This window comes from Gymnodraco acuticeps, unplaced genomic scaffold (assembly GCF_902827175.1).
Source record: "Gymnodraco acuticeps unplaced genomic scaffold, fGymAcu1.1, whole genome shotgun sequence".
NCBI classification, from domain to species: domain Eukaryota; kingdom Metazoa; phylum Chordata; class Actinopteri; order Perciformes; family Bathydraconidae; genus Gymnodraco; species Gymnodraco acuticeps.
In genome coordinates this window covers 1238644-1258092 of record NW_022990526.1, presented here as the reverse complement: position 1 = coordinate 1258092, position 19449 = coordinate 1238644, and the positions used below count along the sequence as shown (strand labels likewise).

The following is a 19449-nucleotide window of genomic DNA, read 5'->3' as shown; positions in this document are numbered from 1 at the left end:
TCCAGAAGCACACTGCAATTAATCTTTGTAACTAAGTTCTCACATGCATGAACACAAACACAAGTACTTTAATAGCCATTACAATCAGGACATTGGAAAATACACAAACTTTGTAGATCCATACTGAACACTGTGCACAAAATAAACCTTGGCAGTGACTCGGGAGAATTTAATTACAGTACTTCCTCTCCCGCTCCCCATTGGCCGAGAGGTCTGGGATATGCTAATTAAGTCTTGACGGATAAAGCAGTCCCTTGGCCTCTGTGTCTCATTACTACTAACTTTCTCTGATTGCAGAGCGAGTCCAGCACCCAGTGAGATGAATAAGAGAGCACCTTAAAGCCACAGCCTGTGACTAAATGCTTATTCATCGGAGGGATATGACCTAGCAGTGTGATGGCACCCCGCCAAAGAAACTTAAAAAAAAAGTTTCTGCTGCAATCAGTGTACCTTATCTTCTTTTTCTAATTGATAATTAGTCTTGCATTAATTTAGGGGCCAACATCTATCTCTTATCACAAAGGTACAATTTATCAGCAGCTTAAATGATGGACTAAATTGGGTTGGCAATGTTAATGATTCACCTTGCACGGAATGGAGGGACATGAGGGAAATCATTTCTCCTTACTCATATTTAATTAACATTAGCAGATGTGCTGGGCATGCATTGAAAAAAAGACATGCTTAAAACAGTTTAAGAAAGACAACTTTGACAAGCAATCTTTTAAAATGGATATTTTAATGCAAAAATGTAATGTTATATACATAAATATATAAAATGTAGGAAAAGAGTAATATAAATCATTGTTACGACATTATGAAATGATTTTTTTGGATAAAAGCAGTTTAATAAAAACATGTTATACTTCTATGATAGATGTTTTTAAGTTGGCTTCTTCATACTAGGAGTACCAGAACTGTTCATCCAGGAGACTGGGTAGTACCTTCAGCTTGTGCAACTCATACTATGTATTGCCAAAAAACTAAGAGTTTGATGTTATCCATGCTATGCAAAGTACCAATATGTGTTTTCTTCCTAATTAAAGTTGAAATTGACCTGTAAAGTTGATTATTTTTCATGTAAATTGCTTATACAATACTGAGGGAAAACTAAAATAACTGAAATAAAGGTGGTTTCTTGCAGTAGCATGGTAACTCAACACTCCAACAACCCTGACTATCATAAAAAAGAAATACATACACAAATAAATGCGTTCAAAGAGTAATATATATGCAAAATTGCGTACCGGTAACAAAGGATAATGTAATGTTCACATTCAATAAACTGCAGCTATGCAAAGCTTTACCCAGCATTCAGATACACACGGCTAAAAATACATATTCCATCTTTCTGTCAAAAAGTGGTGCAAAACATTTTGGAATGATAACAGCAAAATTGTCCATGTGACCCAAGCAGATCATTTCTCTGCTGCTTCATAATATGCTGTATTGCATATAAACAGCTACGATAATCTAAAGTAATATAGTTGACCTTTTGGTAATGAACAAACCTCTTTTTGGTATATTGGCTACAGACTAGCACATTTTAATTCCTCAATGTAAATGATTATTTAAAAAATCTCATTATCAACACTGAAGGTCCCTGGAGTGTAAAACAAGGGATTTCATCATTTCAGTGCAGTGTTAATGTTTTAACATTTAATCACCATTTTAAAATGTACATTTATGGGTTAATGTATTATATGGCCTCAGAGCTAAGAAAATAGGAAGACTAATTGACTGTTCAATTGACAGAAACATATTTGTCATCATATTATAAAGTAATTGTTTCAAGCAAAAATGTCAGACTGTTTCAATAATTGAAATATGGAGATGTACAGCTTTTTCTCTGCTTTCTATCATATCATAGTAAAAAAACAATGACTAAGCAAGAGAGAGAATGATCTAACGAGGCATGTGAACAATTTGGATGTGGTTTCTGTTAACTTGAACATCTGACCAATCTCCTTAAACTGTGGTTTATTATTGTTCTTTCACTACTATTTTGAATTTCGATTTCAGTACTGGTACTGAAAAGTTATAACATCTTGACAACACACACATTAAGTAATTCCCAAAGTAACTTCATACAATCAATAAAGCCCACTCCTGTAACCCTCCTCCTACTGCAGAACAACTGCCGCCCAAATATTTATGAACTTTTAATCTTTTCTCTGCTTTGTTCTCATTTAAAAACCCTCTGAATCAAACCCTTATGGACCCAAAGACTTTGGACTTTATGGCACTGCACATGTTTTACGATTTATTCCACCTCCCTCCATGCATACTTTTAGTTTATCACGTCTTTCTTTAATCGTTATTTCTTCCCTACATCCTTTTGCTTCATTGTAATATCATTGCTTCTCTACCTGTCGATACTTTTCCTTTCTTTTCATCTTTCTCATCTTTTTTCTTTCCTATCAGACCTGTCAAACCATCATGGATTGAGATGGTTTAAGACAAAATCTACTTTACATTTCTCTGCATGGGGTTCGGTCAAATTACTTCAATAGGTGCTTTCACACCGGAGTACTTTTCCCAGGAATAGTTTCGATAGTTCCTGGGATTTTGCGTTCACACCAAAAAGATCTGGAACTAGAACTTCTTTTCGGGAACCTTTTCACCCCTTTTCACTCCCTGCTAGAGAGGTGGTACTTTCCTGGGGAGGAAAAGGTTCCAATATCTGGGCGAATTGTAAACCACGCCCCGTAAAACTCCGAAAAGTTTTGTGAAGCCGCCATTTTATTTGCTCGCATTAGCATTAGCCCAGCGCACCAACGGAGAGAGACTAATTTATAGCAACACAAAATAAAACGTGGGAGTGCCGGAGTGTTGAGGAGGTGTTGGCGCTTCTGGCGATTTACCCGGGACTTCGGGTGGCGATTTACTGCCTCTCGGACTCCGGGACTTCGGGTGGCAGTATACGCCGTGAAGTTGTTTGCGGCCTGCCAGTAATCCCAAAGCAGAAGAAGAATAAGTGACGTCAGCGGCTTCATTTGCGTAATCCTCCCTCAGGGATTTATTCCGGTGTGAACGCGATCTACTAGATAGTTCCGGAACTAAAGAGTTCCGGGTAATTATGTTCCGGGAACTATTCCTAGGAAAAGTACTTGGTGTGAAAGCGCCTATTGTTACATTCACTACAGTGGGTTTCACCCTCATCTCATAAAATGCAATTCACCTAATCCTGAAAAGTCATTTTAAACATTTAATCTCCATTGAAATGAATACTGCTGAGCTTTGTAGAGCGAAACACAGAAATGGTGAGCTGGACTCTCACTCTTGGTTTCACTTAATTGATGGTAGAGTAAGTGGCTAAATGGATATACTCTGTGGTGCAGTGCTGAGAAGAGCACTCTGGAGCTCAATCCATGTTTCAACAGGACTTGTAAGCACTCCACCACGCGGTGACGCCTACACCACCAGGTTACAGAGATGTGCCATCCATCACACCGAACTACAGTACATGGCATACACAGACAACGAGAAAAAGAGGCTGCTAAGTAATACAGAGGGAAGATGAGCACTGACAACTGGTCAGTTACATGATTACCTTTTCTGCCTGGTTTACCCAGCAGTGGTTTACCTAACAGTACAAACATCTCTAAATCATTAAAGTTTTTGAAGATATATCTGAATATTGATCTTCAGATTAGAATGGACGAGATACTGGTAACGGAAGGGTTCTGGTTTCCGGTTTGAGTCCTAGTGGTATTTCCCGTTGATGTTTGATTAGGCTCTGGTTGCATGCAGGTAAATATTCCAGGCAGAAGTAAAAATATGCAGAACGCATCGTCTGAAACTTAATCTGGGGAACTCATCGGCATTTATCTGACAACAATAGAGCTTTTTATTTGCTTGATAATTGGCTATTTCTCAAACAATCCAGTCGTAGATGTCATATCTTAACTCCCTCGTTGAATCCCATTTTACTAAAACTCTGAGTAGCGCATGGAAGAATAGATCTTAGCCCAGATATTATTAGACTATACCTAGTCTCTGGGGGTCAGTTGCCCCCAGAGACTTAATGTTTGTCCTGTTGGTTTTTCGTTAACCTATCGGTTCTGCAATCGTCAATATTCCATCACATAAAGCCTGCTACAAGACTGAGATATGACCAAAAGGCCGATTGTAGTGGTTTGATAAAGGTTCAACAGTGACCCTGAATTTATTGCCTGACATAATTAAGCAAAACTCAGGTCACATTGGATAGATTCAATAAACACAGGTTGTACCATGAATTGATTACTGATGACTTGGAAAATGTAATCCAAGAAGTTTCATTCATTGAAGAAGTCACTCAAAATAAAGTGAAATATTCAAAAACACACCTAAGTGGTAGAATGACATGAAATGACAATAGATATGGGATTTTTGGAACATTTTCAACATCATCTTCTACTTCTCAACTTGAGGAGACTAACAGCCACTTTATTGGAAACACTCTAAATAGTCTTTACATTTGGCTTTATTGCACAAGAACACTGATGCTAGAATGTGTCATTTAGATGTTTGAATGGAGATAGAAGACCACAAAGCAATGCTATATTGTACTTTAGAATCTATTATCTTTTGTCCTGTTTGTGCGGCAGCAGTAAAACCACGAGGTGCAATAAAAAAATGTAGAGCTTTATGTAACGCCTTGATTCAAATGGAACCAATTACCTTTGTGGCTCTGTCTGATTCTTGAAAGAGACGACTAAATCAGAGTACATTGCAAAGTAAAAACCCTGCTAATTGTATACGGCAGGAAGGCTCAAATCAATTTAAAAGACTTCAAACAAGAAGACATTATGCCAGCCACTCTATAATTAACCTCCTTTACCTTTCTGTGTATTACCATATACTTCAAACGGCGTAGAGAATGTTTGATAATAATAGTGATTCAAATTAGAGGTTTCAACTCTATGTCATTGGAGTACCGCAAACAAAGCAATTAGCATTCTGCTCATTCTCATGGCTGGACCTGATTCGTCTACACAGCTGCTGTCATGGCATTCTTCTGTCTTGGGTTGGTTTGGTTTTGGTGTTGCTGTCGCCCTCCCTCCCCAGGGTAGCCATATTGGTCTGGACCGGGATCCACCATGTGCCTGTAACCCAACAAACATGTTCTTAGAGCAGAGTTTTTCTTTTTTATGGTCTTTCTTATTATGTATTGATGCAGAATTTACCTGGGATCATCTTCATCCACAAATCGCCCCTACCTGTAACCCCCACCCGTTGTTGCACGTGTCATAGTGTCGTAGCGCAGCCCACGAATTGGAGGGGTAGGAGACGGGGGCACGTCCTGCCGCAAGGGGCCTCTCTGCTGGGAGCTGAAGGCAGAAAGCAGGAAGGTCCACAATTATCCCAATATAAGAATAACAGAATGAAAGCCTCTGAGCATTATGGGTCATGTTATATAAAGTCACTTTGCATTTCATTACCTTGGGTGGGGGTGGTACCCAGGGTCAACGCCCCGGGGGTCGAAAGGCCGGGGATCGACGCCCCGGGGGTCAACGCCCCGGGGGTCAACCTGCCGGGGATATGGCTGACCAGGCGGGTAGCCAGGGTAGGACGGGGCCGACTGGGAGTTGGGGTTAGGGTAGGATGGGGACTGAGGGTATCCCTGTGGGGCCTGGGGGGGTCCGGGGTAATGACCTGCCCAGGGCTGCATGGGGTAGTCCGCTGGATCCATTGGGCCTCGTCTGGAACAGAAAACAGCACAAAGATTGACAAAGTTCAACAAGTGATATTCTATATTTTCTAGTAAAAACTGTTTTGATATGGCACTGCAATACATATAAAGAGTAAGTACAGGCCATTCACTCTCTGAATGGAGGAGGTGATGGGGAAAAAGCTTGTCTGAGAAAGTTTCCCATGGGATGAACTCCTACAAAATAAAGTTATTGCCCATTTAGTTAACAGAACTAAGACTTCAGAGTTTATCTACCAATGACATTTAATTCAATGAATCACATGATGGCAGGTGCAAAAACTAAGATTTCTTGGAAGATTATAGCTTTATCTACAGTAAGTTCAACAGAAAGAATATACTTTCATATCGTGCTGGACAGTACCATTAAGATAAATATATAAACCTGTACATGTTATAAAAGGTACTCAGTGAAATAAACAAAGTTAGCCAGGAAGACAATACGATGGAGTTCTAACCTCTCAATCAAATCCAATTGTCCACAATACAACTAATTGTCAACCCTAACATTGTGTTGAAGTTTGCTGTTTTTGTTCACTTTGTGATGTTCTTTTCCTGTCCTTTATCAAGATATTGTCAGTAAATACTAATGCTGAACTTCTTGTCAGTTTCTTAGGCAAATGTGTTGACTTAATGGCTTAAATATTCATGAAAATCTGCTAAAAACTATTTATTTTGGACCAGACATAGAGACGGAGAGAGGGAAAGGCACGCATGCAGCCAAGAGCCCATCCCGGCCAAAGATCACATAGCAACAGAATATAAGTGACATGTGACAGTTTTAAGTAGGCTAGGGCTCAGTTAACACACATAGACACACACACAGAGACACACACACACACACACACACACACACACACACACACACACACACACACACACACACACACACACACACACACACACACACACACACACACACACACACAGCTGCGGTAATCCAGTACAGTCCTGTTAATAGCTATCGATGTCTTGTGCCCAGTGGAAAGCAAGTATACAAACACATGTCGTCCACATTGCTAACATAATGAGGTATTACATTTATCTCTGTCTTTCTGTCTCTACTTATCTGTCTACATTTATTTCCCGTCCTCTCTCAATCTACCTAAATGCTTTTTTTTGTCTCTCCTTCTAACCCTTTTGCCTTGTTCTAGCAAGGGTATTCATGATTTTTTTTGTGCGTACTATACATAAATGCAATGAGTGTGTTTTTTAAATATCAGGCACAATTTGATTATTATCTACTCATCATTTTTATTAATATACTTCAAAAATAATGTGTACTGAAGCATGTACTTGTGCTAAAATGTGTTCAGAGCAGAATCATGTTACTCTCCATGAGTGTCATAATGACTCTTATCATTGATATGCACAGTTTAGTGGGTGCAGAGACATTAACCAATCACAGTGTTGACCTGTTGCCTGGAGATAATGTTAATGTGGAAGACAGACTGAACCAACCACAGATTTATGTATAAATACTGGCATACACACTCAGAGTGCTGGTGGTCTCCATGCTGAGGCCTGTGTGTGTCAATTTGGGTGGTCAGCAGTGGAAAGTGTATAACTAACTGCATGCCCGTCGTGTTTGGGATGTCTGCTTGTGCCCCTCCTGGCTCCATATCCGCCGTCAGAGAGTGTGTGTGCGTGAGAGCGTAACACATACATTTCTGCTTTCCTCATACGTCAACCCAACTGTCATCTGCCTTGTGGTTTTCGACTTATTCTGCTACACTTATGGTAGGTAGCTCAGGGTATGAGCTACATATCTCAAATGTCTTCTTTCTTGATAGCTACAGCCGCTTCTCTTCTGCTAGCAGCACGTACAGTGAGCCTGCCAGCTGTCCTTGTGTCTGACTGACTCTACTGCTCTCCTTTTAGAGGGTTTTATGAGCACAGGTCTGCCTGCTAGCCAATCTGCATGGCCTGCTATCCATCCCCAAGCCTCTATACCTGCTCCCCTATCAGTCAGTCAATCTGTCACCGGCCCCTGGCACCGATAGTGTCACCAAGGCAGAGATAAGGGGCTGGGGAGAGGTGACGGGGGGGTGAAGGAGGCCGGACAGAGGGAGATAAGGTAGCACTTAAGTAGGGGATGAAAGGAGAAATGTACTGTAGGGGGAGATGCAGATGAAAACAAGGATAAGGAGTGGGGTAAAGAGGTGAGAAACAAACAATAAAGAAGCAGTAGACAAAGAAAAGACATACAGCACCTTAAATGTTAAAATAATTAAGACTAATTTGTACTACTATTGAACTATTTGGACATATGCTTTACTTATTGTTTACCTATTTAAAATGCATCATGAATAATTGAAATATTTGAAGCTTTTGAACAATCTGTCAAGAAAGAAGCAGAACAGGCCAGTGGACAATAAGATATATAGGAGAATAAATAAATGTTTCTTTATTCAACTTGAAATATAGAATAATGTTAACATTACTCTATTAAATGTACATTTTATTCATTAGGATTTATAGCAAATGACACTGGTTGAAACCGCAAAAACAAATCTAATGTAGTTATTTAACAACTGTAGAAATGAGTGAAATAAAATAAGACAATGTTGATTAAAGATAAATTAAACATGATTAGAAAAGGCAAAGAGGGTTAGAAGCTGGTTCTCTGTCCAGAATTTAAAAGACCATATGGCACATAAAATACCTCATTACCTATCTTCTCTTCCACCTAAGTGCACTTTCATTCGTTACAGTTATAAACTGCTGTACTGGATCGGATGGCTCTGACCAATTTGTGCTTATTGGTTGCCTGTGCCCTGCTTAGATTTCTTTGTGATGCGCCGTCACGGCCAGTTGGCAATGATAGATTGGAAGTAAAGTGGTAAAACATATGGAAAACATTGTCACGTTTATTGGATCCATGGGAGGATTGGTGTTGAACAGGTGCTGGAGAAAGCTGGAAATATTTAAAGTTTTACCTCATCTTTTTAATAGGGTATCTTCTGGGCCGTTGGCTGGACAAAACAAGCAATTAAAAAGTTCCCTTTGTCAAGGAAATGTGATGGGTACTTTTCACATTATTCAGACTAAAGGAATAATCGATCAGTCTAAAGAAAAAAATAACTTGACAGATTCATGAGAATAATCATTAACTGAAGATTTATTGGAAACGGGGTGGAAATCCAGTGGGGATCTTTAGGGAATCCACTGTAAATCCGGTGACAAGTTTGGAATTCTCCCTCCAGGAAACCCAGTCAGCACTGCACAGCAGCTGGGGATTATGGGGTAATGAGGATGGAACCTATTACTGGTACACACACACACACACACACCACACACACACACACACACACACACACACACCACACACACACACACACACACACACACACACACACACACACACACACACACACACACACACACACACACACACACACACACACCACACACACACACACACACACACACACACACACACACACACACACACACACACACACACACACACACACACACACACACACACACACACACACACACACACACACACACACACACACACACACCACACACACACAGCAACCTAAACGCAGTGCCTTCTCCTAATCACTCCTCCCAAACCCCACGTACTCTGGAGGAGGCAAATTGGCACACAGCTGGAGATGAGTTAAGACCAAATGAGGAGGCTGGTGGTCTGCGTTCATGTATGTGTGTTACAGAGACAGGGAGAAAGATAGAAACAGATGTAATGCATGAGAACAGCTTCCTGGCACATGCCAGTTTAACATAATTGAGAGAGTAATCAAAGCAAAGCGAAATAATTGAAAACGTTCCAAGCAGACCGGAAAAGCCTTTGGGGCTCAGTTTGAAGTGAAATTCAACTATGCAATACCTGTTAGGGGGCGACTTAGTTATGTTGTTAGCTTTGTCTTTAGTGCAACGTTAAGGTTGGATAGTACCAGTGGTGGTAGAGGTACTCAGATATTTTAAGTAAAAGTAGCAATACTAAATTGTAAAAATACTCTGTTACAAGTAAAACTCCTGTATCTAAAATCTTACTTCAGTAAAGGCATACATTATTATGTATTACACCTTTAGGGGGTTTTTCCCTTTCTAGTGTGTGATATAGGATTTTGTGCATGTAAACAGTCTGCAAAGGCCAAAATCCCAAAGTTCACTCAAGAGGGGGTTTCTCTCACACATTCCCCCCCCCCATGCCTAAAAGGCCTCCATTGGACTACACGTTTACTTCAGGAAAAAAGTGAACTCTGTAACATTAGCGCTTCTATTGGCTAGTTCTCTAACATATTGTAGTTATAGGCTAATAGGAGAGACCTATCTAAGCGGTTAACCAATCAGAGCAGGCTGGGCTCTGGTTTCAGACAGACAGCGAAAAGAGGTGCTACAGGCAGTATGAGAAAAATGTTTTCAGCATTAAAGCATGTAAACATGTCACAGTAGAGGCACAAAATATGTCCTTTTTAATTACTTTGTATATTGATGCTATATCGTAAACTATATATTGACATATTATATGTCAATGTGTTTTCTTTTAGTTGATTCAAATTGTGTATTAGCCAGTGGTGAACCGTCAGGGCCTTCAAGGTATTCAGAGAATACCCTGAAACACTCAGATAAAACAACCACAAAATCGATTTAATTATATAAATATAATTGTATAAAATGTTACGTTGATTTGTTTGTCTTTCTCGGTCCATGCACTACGCATTTGAGTGGTTTTGTGTTAGAAAAAACAAAAACACGTTGCAGGGGTTGTGTGTCTACAGAAGGTCCAGTTGTGATAGACACGGTTCGCCACTGGTATTAGCTAATAATCTGAATATATTAGCTAATAATCTGAATAATGTAATGAAGTATCTAAAGTTGTTAGAACAATTTAAAGTAAAAAGTACAATATTGTCAAAAATGTAGAAGTAAAAAGGTAGATACAATTACTTGTACCTCAAGTACTGGTACCTCAAAATTATATGTAAGTAGAGTACTTGATTGAATGTACTTTGTTACATTCCACCACTGGATAGTACGTAGGTTGGATATTTGAAGGATAATTGGGAAGATTTTCTCCTGGTCTGACAGTAATTGAGAGTAATGTGATCCTTTCTAATTCCTTGGTATTTAAGAGATTTCTGATGGATTTAGAGGAAACAAGGACTTGTTATATGTCCTCTGCACCTGCCCCTCTCTCTCATAAACACTCACACTTTCACTTACTCTCTCTTAAAGGGCTGGATACAGCTGTTAGACTACTGGAAACACACTCAAACTCATACACACACAGCCATCGATCATCCAAGCCTGTCCCGGAGAGACACAAATGCCTTTAAGAAAGAGAGACACGACGTCGCGTTGTGACACGACACATAAAAAATCTCCTGAGAGCCCCGTGACAGCCATTTTGCAGATGGATTGTCTCAATAAAACCAAAAGCAAAAACACAAACAACACCGCCTCAAAATGAGAAGAGAGGAAAAGTTTGAGACGAGCGGGGGAGGGTTATAGAAGGTGAGAACGAGAGAAGGGAGGGAAAGGGGGGGGAAGTAAGGAGTGATATTCAAAGTGAGTGGGGAAAGGAGGGGAGATAAACTACTGCAGCTTTAATCCAGTTATATCTTTATGAGTCTTTATAGAGCCGAGTCTTCACCTCCTGCTTATATCCATTTAAAAGTGATTTTGGGCTTCGTGTTGGGAAAACACTTCATATATTCAAATTGCATTCAAAAGCGTCAGATTCTTTGTCAATGAGAGTCACGATATTTTGACAGTCTGGTAATAAAGCAGATTAATAGCTCAAATTGTTCCACAACTGCTGTCGTAATGTCATTTGGTGAGCCGCAGTGAAAATGGAGCCTCTGTGATGTAATGTCCCCGAAGTTAAAATGAGTTTAACTTAGTTCCATCTTCCTAATGTGATACTTCATTATGAAGCTTTAATCACAGATGCATCACCGTCCAAACAATGAGGCAATAAAAGCTTAAGTGAGAAATAATGAAGGGTGGAGAAATATTTTATCTTCTATCCAAGGAAGGGGAGGGGGAGTCATTTTGTAGAAGGAATGTACTGTAATTATAATTAAAACGTGCGGCGTTTCTGCAAATGACTTTGAAAATTGGCTTTGAATACTGTATAGAGTTTAGTAAATCAATATGCTGTCAATTATCAAGGTCAATGATATTGTCAAGTTATCTATGGATTTTATGAGAAAAATCGTCAAAATGATTTGGCAATCGAAAATCGTTGACAACGTTGAAAGAAAAGCCTAATGGAATTACAAAAAGACAAAGCGTCTTCACTATAAAAACACGTGTTGAAACATATGTATCTATAAACAATTGGATCATTATTAGCTGCCTATATCACATAGTAACAACAAGAGTTAAGCAAATGTTTCTTTTTCACAGTGCTATCATTATGGGCTTCAAACCATTAAATGAGTTCTGAGGAAACCTGGTGTTACTTATGAATATGCACATCTATATTGCAAAGTGCTTCAAAATCCAATTATGTCATCTGATCCTGAGGGAGCATCTTGAGAGGTAATCAACAAGTTGCTGTGATGAATTGTGCCTTACGATTAAGGCTTACTACAATGTGTCCAAACACAAAAATACAACATAAGGGCACACCGGCAAGTGTAACATCTGCAACAGTTTTTGGAACCGAGTGAGAATAATATAACAAAGATTTGAAAGAATCAAGCAGAAAAGGCTTTAAGCATGATTGACAGTTGTCTTTTTGAGTTAAACCACACACAGCTGCTGCATGAGGACAATGCACAGGTACATTCTGTGGTATCTGGAACTGTATAAACTGTGATGTGAAACAATAAACTCTTAATAGAACTGAGCTGAATCAGTAAGGAGTGACGCTTAGAGTAGAAGAGAGAGTTTTTATAAGGAGAAGCCCAATAACACACTAAGCTGTTTTTCTACTTATGGTTAAGTGGTTACATACTGTGTGTGTGTGTGTGAGTGTGTGTGTTTGGCAGAGATGGTATTCTGTTGGTTCAGCTGTCAATCTGGTTTGTGTTGGTGATTGTGTGAGTGTGTGTGTTGGAAAGCCCTAACCCTCCCTAGACTCCTGACCCCTTAAAGTCACATGATACTCCATCAGTTCTCACCCAACACTTAGAAGATGGGGTCAAAGGCTAAGGAAGGGTATTATCAACTAGGATTAGGGGCATACCAAATACATAGACAAAACATTCAAAACCCTGAATGCCATTTGGTAAAGTGGACAACCATTTGGTGGAGGACTGGACCATTGATTACCCACAAGCTAAATGAATGGTTCATTATCATGGACATTGAATATGGTTCAAAACTGATATTTATTTAGGATCTCACGATAGACCTATTATTGAACTCAGTGTTATATGTTCAAAACAGTCTTCATAAATACCATTAAAACAGTTTTTTGTTATTTATTTTGATAAGCACCACCTGTTTCCCAAGCCCTGCCCCATAGTAATTGTTGTTATGCATACCATTCTTGCACAAGAACAAAATAAGTTTACACTCATGACAGTGTCAGATTTATCTTTCAAAATTCCCAATGATTCTTTTGTCGATTAACCAGTGATTTACTCATTAGAGCAAAAAATAAGCTTTAACTAGCATAGGCTAATAGTAAGCTAAAATGGTTATTTGTAAAATAATATTTCTAGCTAATACAGCTCATTTGCTGTGGAAAAAATAAAACATCTCAAATATGCATATGTTGACTGTGTACACAACATCACACTAAAGGAATGAGTGTAGAAACTACAACTCACAGGGACAAAGTGAACATTTGACCAGATGGGGGCCCAACTAAGGAGCAGCATTGTCCGTGTATGATAGAGCTATAGTTAGCTCTAGTGTTATAGGAGTTTTTTTTACCTTGTACAAATAATACATATTATTACAATGTTGCTTGTTCTATCACATCCTTTAAGGATGAGGAAAAATGACATTTGATATTTGGCTAATATGTTGCTCAATACCACAAGTTGCTGGAATGTAAACTTTCCAATACGTAGCAGGACAGGGCTGCTTGTTTATTTCTCTACTTTGAGCTTTACAGTAGCACCATGGCTCCAGTTGATTTCCCAATCCTCTAAGGGCAATTCTCTCACGGAAATTAAAACTAGACAACATATTACAAGTCAACAGACAAAAAGGTATACAAGGAAAAAAAAGGTTTATTAAGTCTCTAGTAAGCTACTTACAGTATGACCTGACTTAAATGTTGAAAGTGATGCAGCCTCAGTTTCATAACCTCTTATTTTAAAACAGGTTACATGTTAAAGACTAGGCTCCTTGTCAAATCTCATTTTGAATGAGTTCCTGAGGTTTAGAGACCTAGGTCAACAAGTGTATAGCTGTATGAAATACAAACCAGAATATCAATCACATTTTAGTCAAATATTGTTGAAAAGAGGATTAAAATGGTGCAAAAAACAGATCAGGCAGCATCTCACCTGGGGGTTACGCATTTAGGTTCAAGTGAAATGAAAATGCAACCCCTCGCTCTTTTGACCTGCATACTAATTTAGTGTTTAGTAGGACGTGCCAAATATATAATAACTAAGGACTTTGTGTTAAAACACCTGTCTACAAAGTTGAGTTTTAGAAACAGGGCAGGCCACCATAGAATACAACCTTCATCTGTATTCCTTGAAACGACTAAAGAGCAAAGGACAGAGAGAAGGGAGATGAATTTAAAGAAGGTAAGAAGATTGTGTTGACAGAAGATAAATAGGTGTGACCGTGCACGTCTGAGACAGAGGAGGAAGGGAAAATACAATGGCTGTGTCCTCCATTCCATATTAGAGGGTCCAAAGTATAATTTGTTATAAATGGTAACCCTTGGTTTGGGAATTTTCGCAAAAATGTTGCAGGATATGCAACGTAACCTTAAATATAGGACAATCCCTAACTTAGCAATGAAAGCTCAGAACCTAGCTTAACAGTTCTAGGTAAAAACCTAACTATTGTAAGGTCAATGCCTAACCCTAACATGTTCAAGGTCAATGCCCATTCATAACCTTTCGAGGTCAACACCTAACCTTAACCATTCCATGTCAGTTCCTAACCCCAACAGTTTGAGGTAAATGCCTAAGCTTACCATCTTTCCAGAGTTTCCTTATGATGACCATCTACCATCTTGTTTCTACAATCTAGAAACAAGCCCAAAGCGGTGTCCTTGGCATATACTTAACCATATGTACCCACAATGCAAGCCATTACGTTCAGAAGAAGTGAACAAGACAGTCAAGTAAAAGAGAAGGCAATGGGTGTAAAATAAAGGTGGAGAACAGGAGGAGAAGACATGGGATGGATGAAAATTAAGAAGGAAAATGAGTTCCACAGTTCAAAGCTGAAGAAAAAGGAATGACAAACAGGACTACAAGTAAGAGGGATTGAACCTCCCCAGATGGATGTCTTGTGAAGCTCAGAATGAAACATGAAAGAAGGACGAGGAAGAAAGGAGCAGAAAATGAGAAGGGATGGACAACAAAGGAAAGTGATGGAAGGGTGGGGGAGAAGGGAGAGGAAGAAGAAGAGAAAAGGAAGAGAGACAAGTGCTGCCCTCCAGAGAACTGGCATGCTGTAGGTCAGCATCTGCTGAGAATAATGGGCCCTACTTTAGAGACAACACACACACGGACACACACACTCTCGGACGCTTGCTCATTCAGCTCACGTTTGAATGAAACTAAACACCTTTCAGGGGCGCCTATCTGTCTTTGTCAATAAAGTTCTTTCAAATATGATTAATACACCTGGATGTCATGAATTACAAACTGACCGGTCCAGGAAACTTACATGATTACATCCCCTGTCTATGTAATTGTGTGTGGATGCACAACTTGCAAATACACCATGTGTGTATCAGGCTATGAACATGTGTGACTGTGAATGTGTGAGGGTGCATAATACAGAGTACTTGTATAAAAGAACACATCTGAAGTGTTAAGATGAAATAAAGACAGAGCCAGCAGGGATTGATATGAAAATGACCACAGGAGGATAGCGGAGAGTGAAAAAAAGAACACGGCTGTATGGTAAGTACTCAAAGTGAAAAGTATGAGAAAAAGCCACAGCGAGAAAAAGGGGAAAACAGGAGAGGGAATCAAATTAGAGCACCATACAAGTAAAAAAGAAAATTGCCTGAGAGAATAAAAAGAGAAACCGTACTGAAAGAAAAAGAAAATTAGATGGGAGAAGGACAGAGGAGAAACCCATTAGAGGAAAGTGAGAGGAACTGAGGGATGAGGGCCTTCCAGATGGTAAGAGACTGTTGCCTCGGAAACAGAGAGAGGGCAGAACAATGGGGATTTGGAGTGGTGTTTCGCATCCCATCATAATACGGCCATGCCATTTGGAAACCGAGCGATGAAGCTACAGCCAAAAAATCGTCGAGAGCCACAATTTACTGCAGCAAGCTCATCATGGACTATATTCTGATCAACATGTCGGATGAGAATTGAGTTGATGGGTAAACAAACTAAGAACTATACTAAGACTATCAAATCAGGGGGATGAATGGCCCTCAAGACTTTGGTTCATGTCATTGTAGCTCTTTTTCCAGTGCATTATCTCATCTTGACCGTTGGACATCAACTCCAGCCGCAACCAAGTGAACTCAAAGACAATCTAAAAGTTGAAGTTGAGATAATCTAAGTATATATTTATAATCTAACTAGTTAGACGGATACATATTTTTTTAGGGATCTGATCAAAAGTGCATTTTTTGGAGTTCTGTGAAAAAAGGCATAATTCTGAGAAAAAACATCAGAATTTTGAGTTATCTCGGAATTCTGATTCTAATCTTATTATTCTGACACATGTGACCCTGCTGCTCTTCAGTAGATAGCAGTAATGGCATGAGTCTGTCTTTTTTACAAGTAGGTATCAGCAGCCAAAGAAACAAACTAATTACAATAAAATGTCTCTCCAATATGTAATTAAACACCATAAATACCACGAGTACTAATAACGTATTTCAACCTCACTATTACATTTTAAATAAAATTACAAGACAATTAAAGAAAAATTGCAAGTATAGTCTGTATATATTTGTATAAATGCAGTTATTCAATCAAGGTTAAATGTTTTGTTTTAAGGAAATACTTAAAGGTATTTCCTTTGACTGCTCTGAAATGCACCTCAACAATATACACATGTTCACAATCTCTTATAAGAGAAAATAATAACCTTATCACAGGGAGAGCCTATAGAAAATGGCAACTTCAAATGGGGCCATAAGTCATGTTAAATGGTGCAAACCAAGTCGAGAGCAATATCAACTTTTGGACATTTGAGTGTGCAGCAGCCATAAAGATAGATCCATCACATTTGCAATGAATACGCAGCACCTTGTAAGTACATGGATGGGCCATGTCCATATCTACGGGCTGGAATTCTTCAAAGTAAGGATGACATTTAGTTATGGCAGTGTCATACATAACCACTTACAGGTTACATCCTGAAACATCGTGAAATCCATTACTGATAATGCCCTTTCCCATTCAAAGAATCCCTACATTATTTCACATCTTGAGCCAATAAGGTTCCCCCTTCAGCAAGATGTAATAGTTTCAAGCTGGGGACATTTTGCTCTGTGCATGACCACAGGATACAAATTGCTGACACAATTACGATCCCTCAATAGCCGCTAATCTGGTGCATGAAGGGACATTCTGAAACTGTGCTTGTAAGAAAAAAACAGCACTATGAACAATATGGTCATGGAATAATATGAAGACTTTTAAGGATAGTATCTTAACAAAATATATGGCTTGCACTATACCTAAGAAAAACAACTGTATGACTGTACTGCTCTGTCGGTGTTCATTTTCAAGTTTCATAGAAAACCATTTTGCAACTTTTGGTTGTAGGATACCGGAGCTGAAAGTAAACATGTTCCTCCATACACTAAGTCACTGCTTTATTTCAAACATGTCCCTGTTGTGGTAATGTGAGATGTTTCCTCCTCCAAAGGATTCATAAATCATCACAACAATGTATGGTGCCTTCCATTTGGCGTCAACGAACTTGATACGCGCTCAACTCTTTCCGCACATTCGTCTTGATGCCTTTCATAGTTTTTATAATTGTGAAATAGGACTTTGAATGCATGCAAACACACATTAGATTATGGTTTAACTTTCCAGTAGAACTTTGAGAATCCCTAGAAAAAGAAGCTTGTAGCAGCTCAGGAGCCGCAGATGGTCATTAGGCTGCTGCCAGATGTTAACTTTCACAGCTGCAACTGTTGAGATGCATGAAGCGCAGTCCATCTTTTTGTTCTTTGGACGGACATAAATAATAACGTAACATTACTTGATGTGTTCCCCACGTTTTGGGTGATGAGTTAACTGCCATAAAGTAAAGGCGGACCATTACCGGCCCTTAAAAAAGCCAGGTGTGATACAAATCTTGGAAGTGGCGAGTTATCAACCGAAGGGTACACCTGGGAGTTATTTTATTCAAAATGTGTATCTGGGTACATTTCGCAATTTGTAGCAAATCCCCTTCACTCCACATGAGCACAGTATCACTTAACACCAGCTCAACTCCAGCATACCCCAGAAAACCTGTTAAACATTCGCCGGCTGGAACCTGAAAGGGAAACCTGCTCCCTCACCCCGGGGTCCAGACATATGAAAGCATATCATACTCTTGTCAAACGGGGGGACCCTATGGTTCTGCTACACATTATGGGTTGTAACCCAACTTTCTAGGGGCCACGATCAAGATCAAAGCTGGGACCAGAATTCTTTAAAGCAGCGACAGGGTGAACACATCAGAAACACTAGAAGCTAGGAACAAGATAGGGTCAAGAGAGATGGAAAATGGGGAGGGGGGGGGCAGTCTATGAGAGGCAGGGTCTTACTTGGGATCCCCTTCATGGCCAACAAACAAGCTCCATGAGTAGAGACACAGAGAAAAACAACTGGACAATGGGGGGGATTGTGCCACAGTTTTAAAGTGGTCTGGGAAACTCTCAGGCCTGGTTGGGAGGTCGAGAGAGAGAGACAGAACGAGAAGCGAGAGACATTTCATTTCCCCTCCCTTCAGCGGACTGAAACAGTATTCAACAATGTCCTTTTCACCCCAAGTTCAGAGAGAATGAGAAAGAGGGCCTGGAAGGGAGGAGGATGCAAAACAGGAATGGCAAAGAATGGAGGGAAATAAATGAAGATATGCAACGAAGAGAGACACACGGAGACAGAGCGCACATAACATCTGCTTTCTAATTACTAACCGTCCAATTATCATTGTAATGAGGAAGTGACAGCCTTCCCAGAAACCTGAACAGCAACTCTGATTGGTTCCTTTAATCCAATAAGAGTAATAACGAGGACAAATGGGTAAGGGTGTTTAGCTAATCCAATTGGGTCAAGGCTGAGTTTAGAACAACTGATCGCTGTTATCAACAGAGATCCTTGGAGAGGGACATCATGTTCTTAATCAAAGGTGACTTGTCCGGTTCTGTGTGCTTTGAAACCTACATTGGATGAGTTTATGGATATGAGTGGGTTATAACACTTACATGTGAACCAATGGTGGCTATTGTCCACCAATTTATTTTACGTTGAACAGTTTATTTCTTTCTTGTTTTCTTTTCTTCTGACATTGTTCCCCCTTTTTTTCTTAGCTTTGTTTTTTTAATATGAATAATACAGGAGAAAACAAGCATGCCTATTGCTGTTTGTGTGTGTGTTCAGGAACAATAATGTGCAAATGGGGCAGTAATGGTGCACACATGGTAGGGGCGCAAC

The 19449-nt window shown here is 39.6% G+C and overlaps 1 protein-coding gene across 1 annotated transcript in view; it reads right to left on the bottom strand.

Annotated features, from left to right (window-relative positions):
- Positions 1-826: 826 nt before the first annotated feature.
- Positions 827-19449, bottom strand: part of LOC117553355 (partitioning defective 3 homolog B-like) — a 268259-nt gene continuing 249636 nt past the window's right edge. The window contains 3 exon segments of the mRNA XM_034227236.1: positions 827-5090; positions 5205-5315; positions 5427-5687. Coding sequence (XP_034083127.1) covers positions 4976-5090; positions 5205-5315; positions 5427-5687 — 487 coding nt within the window. The 3' untranslated portion in view covers positions 827-4975.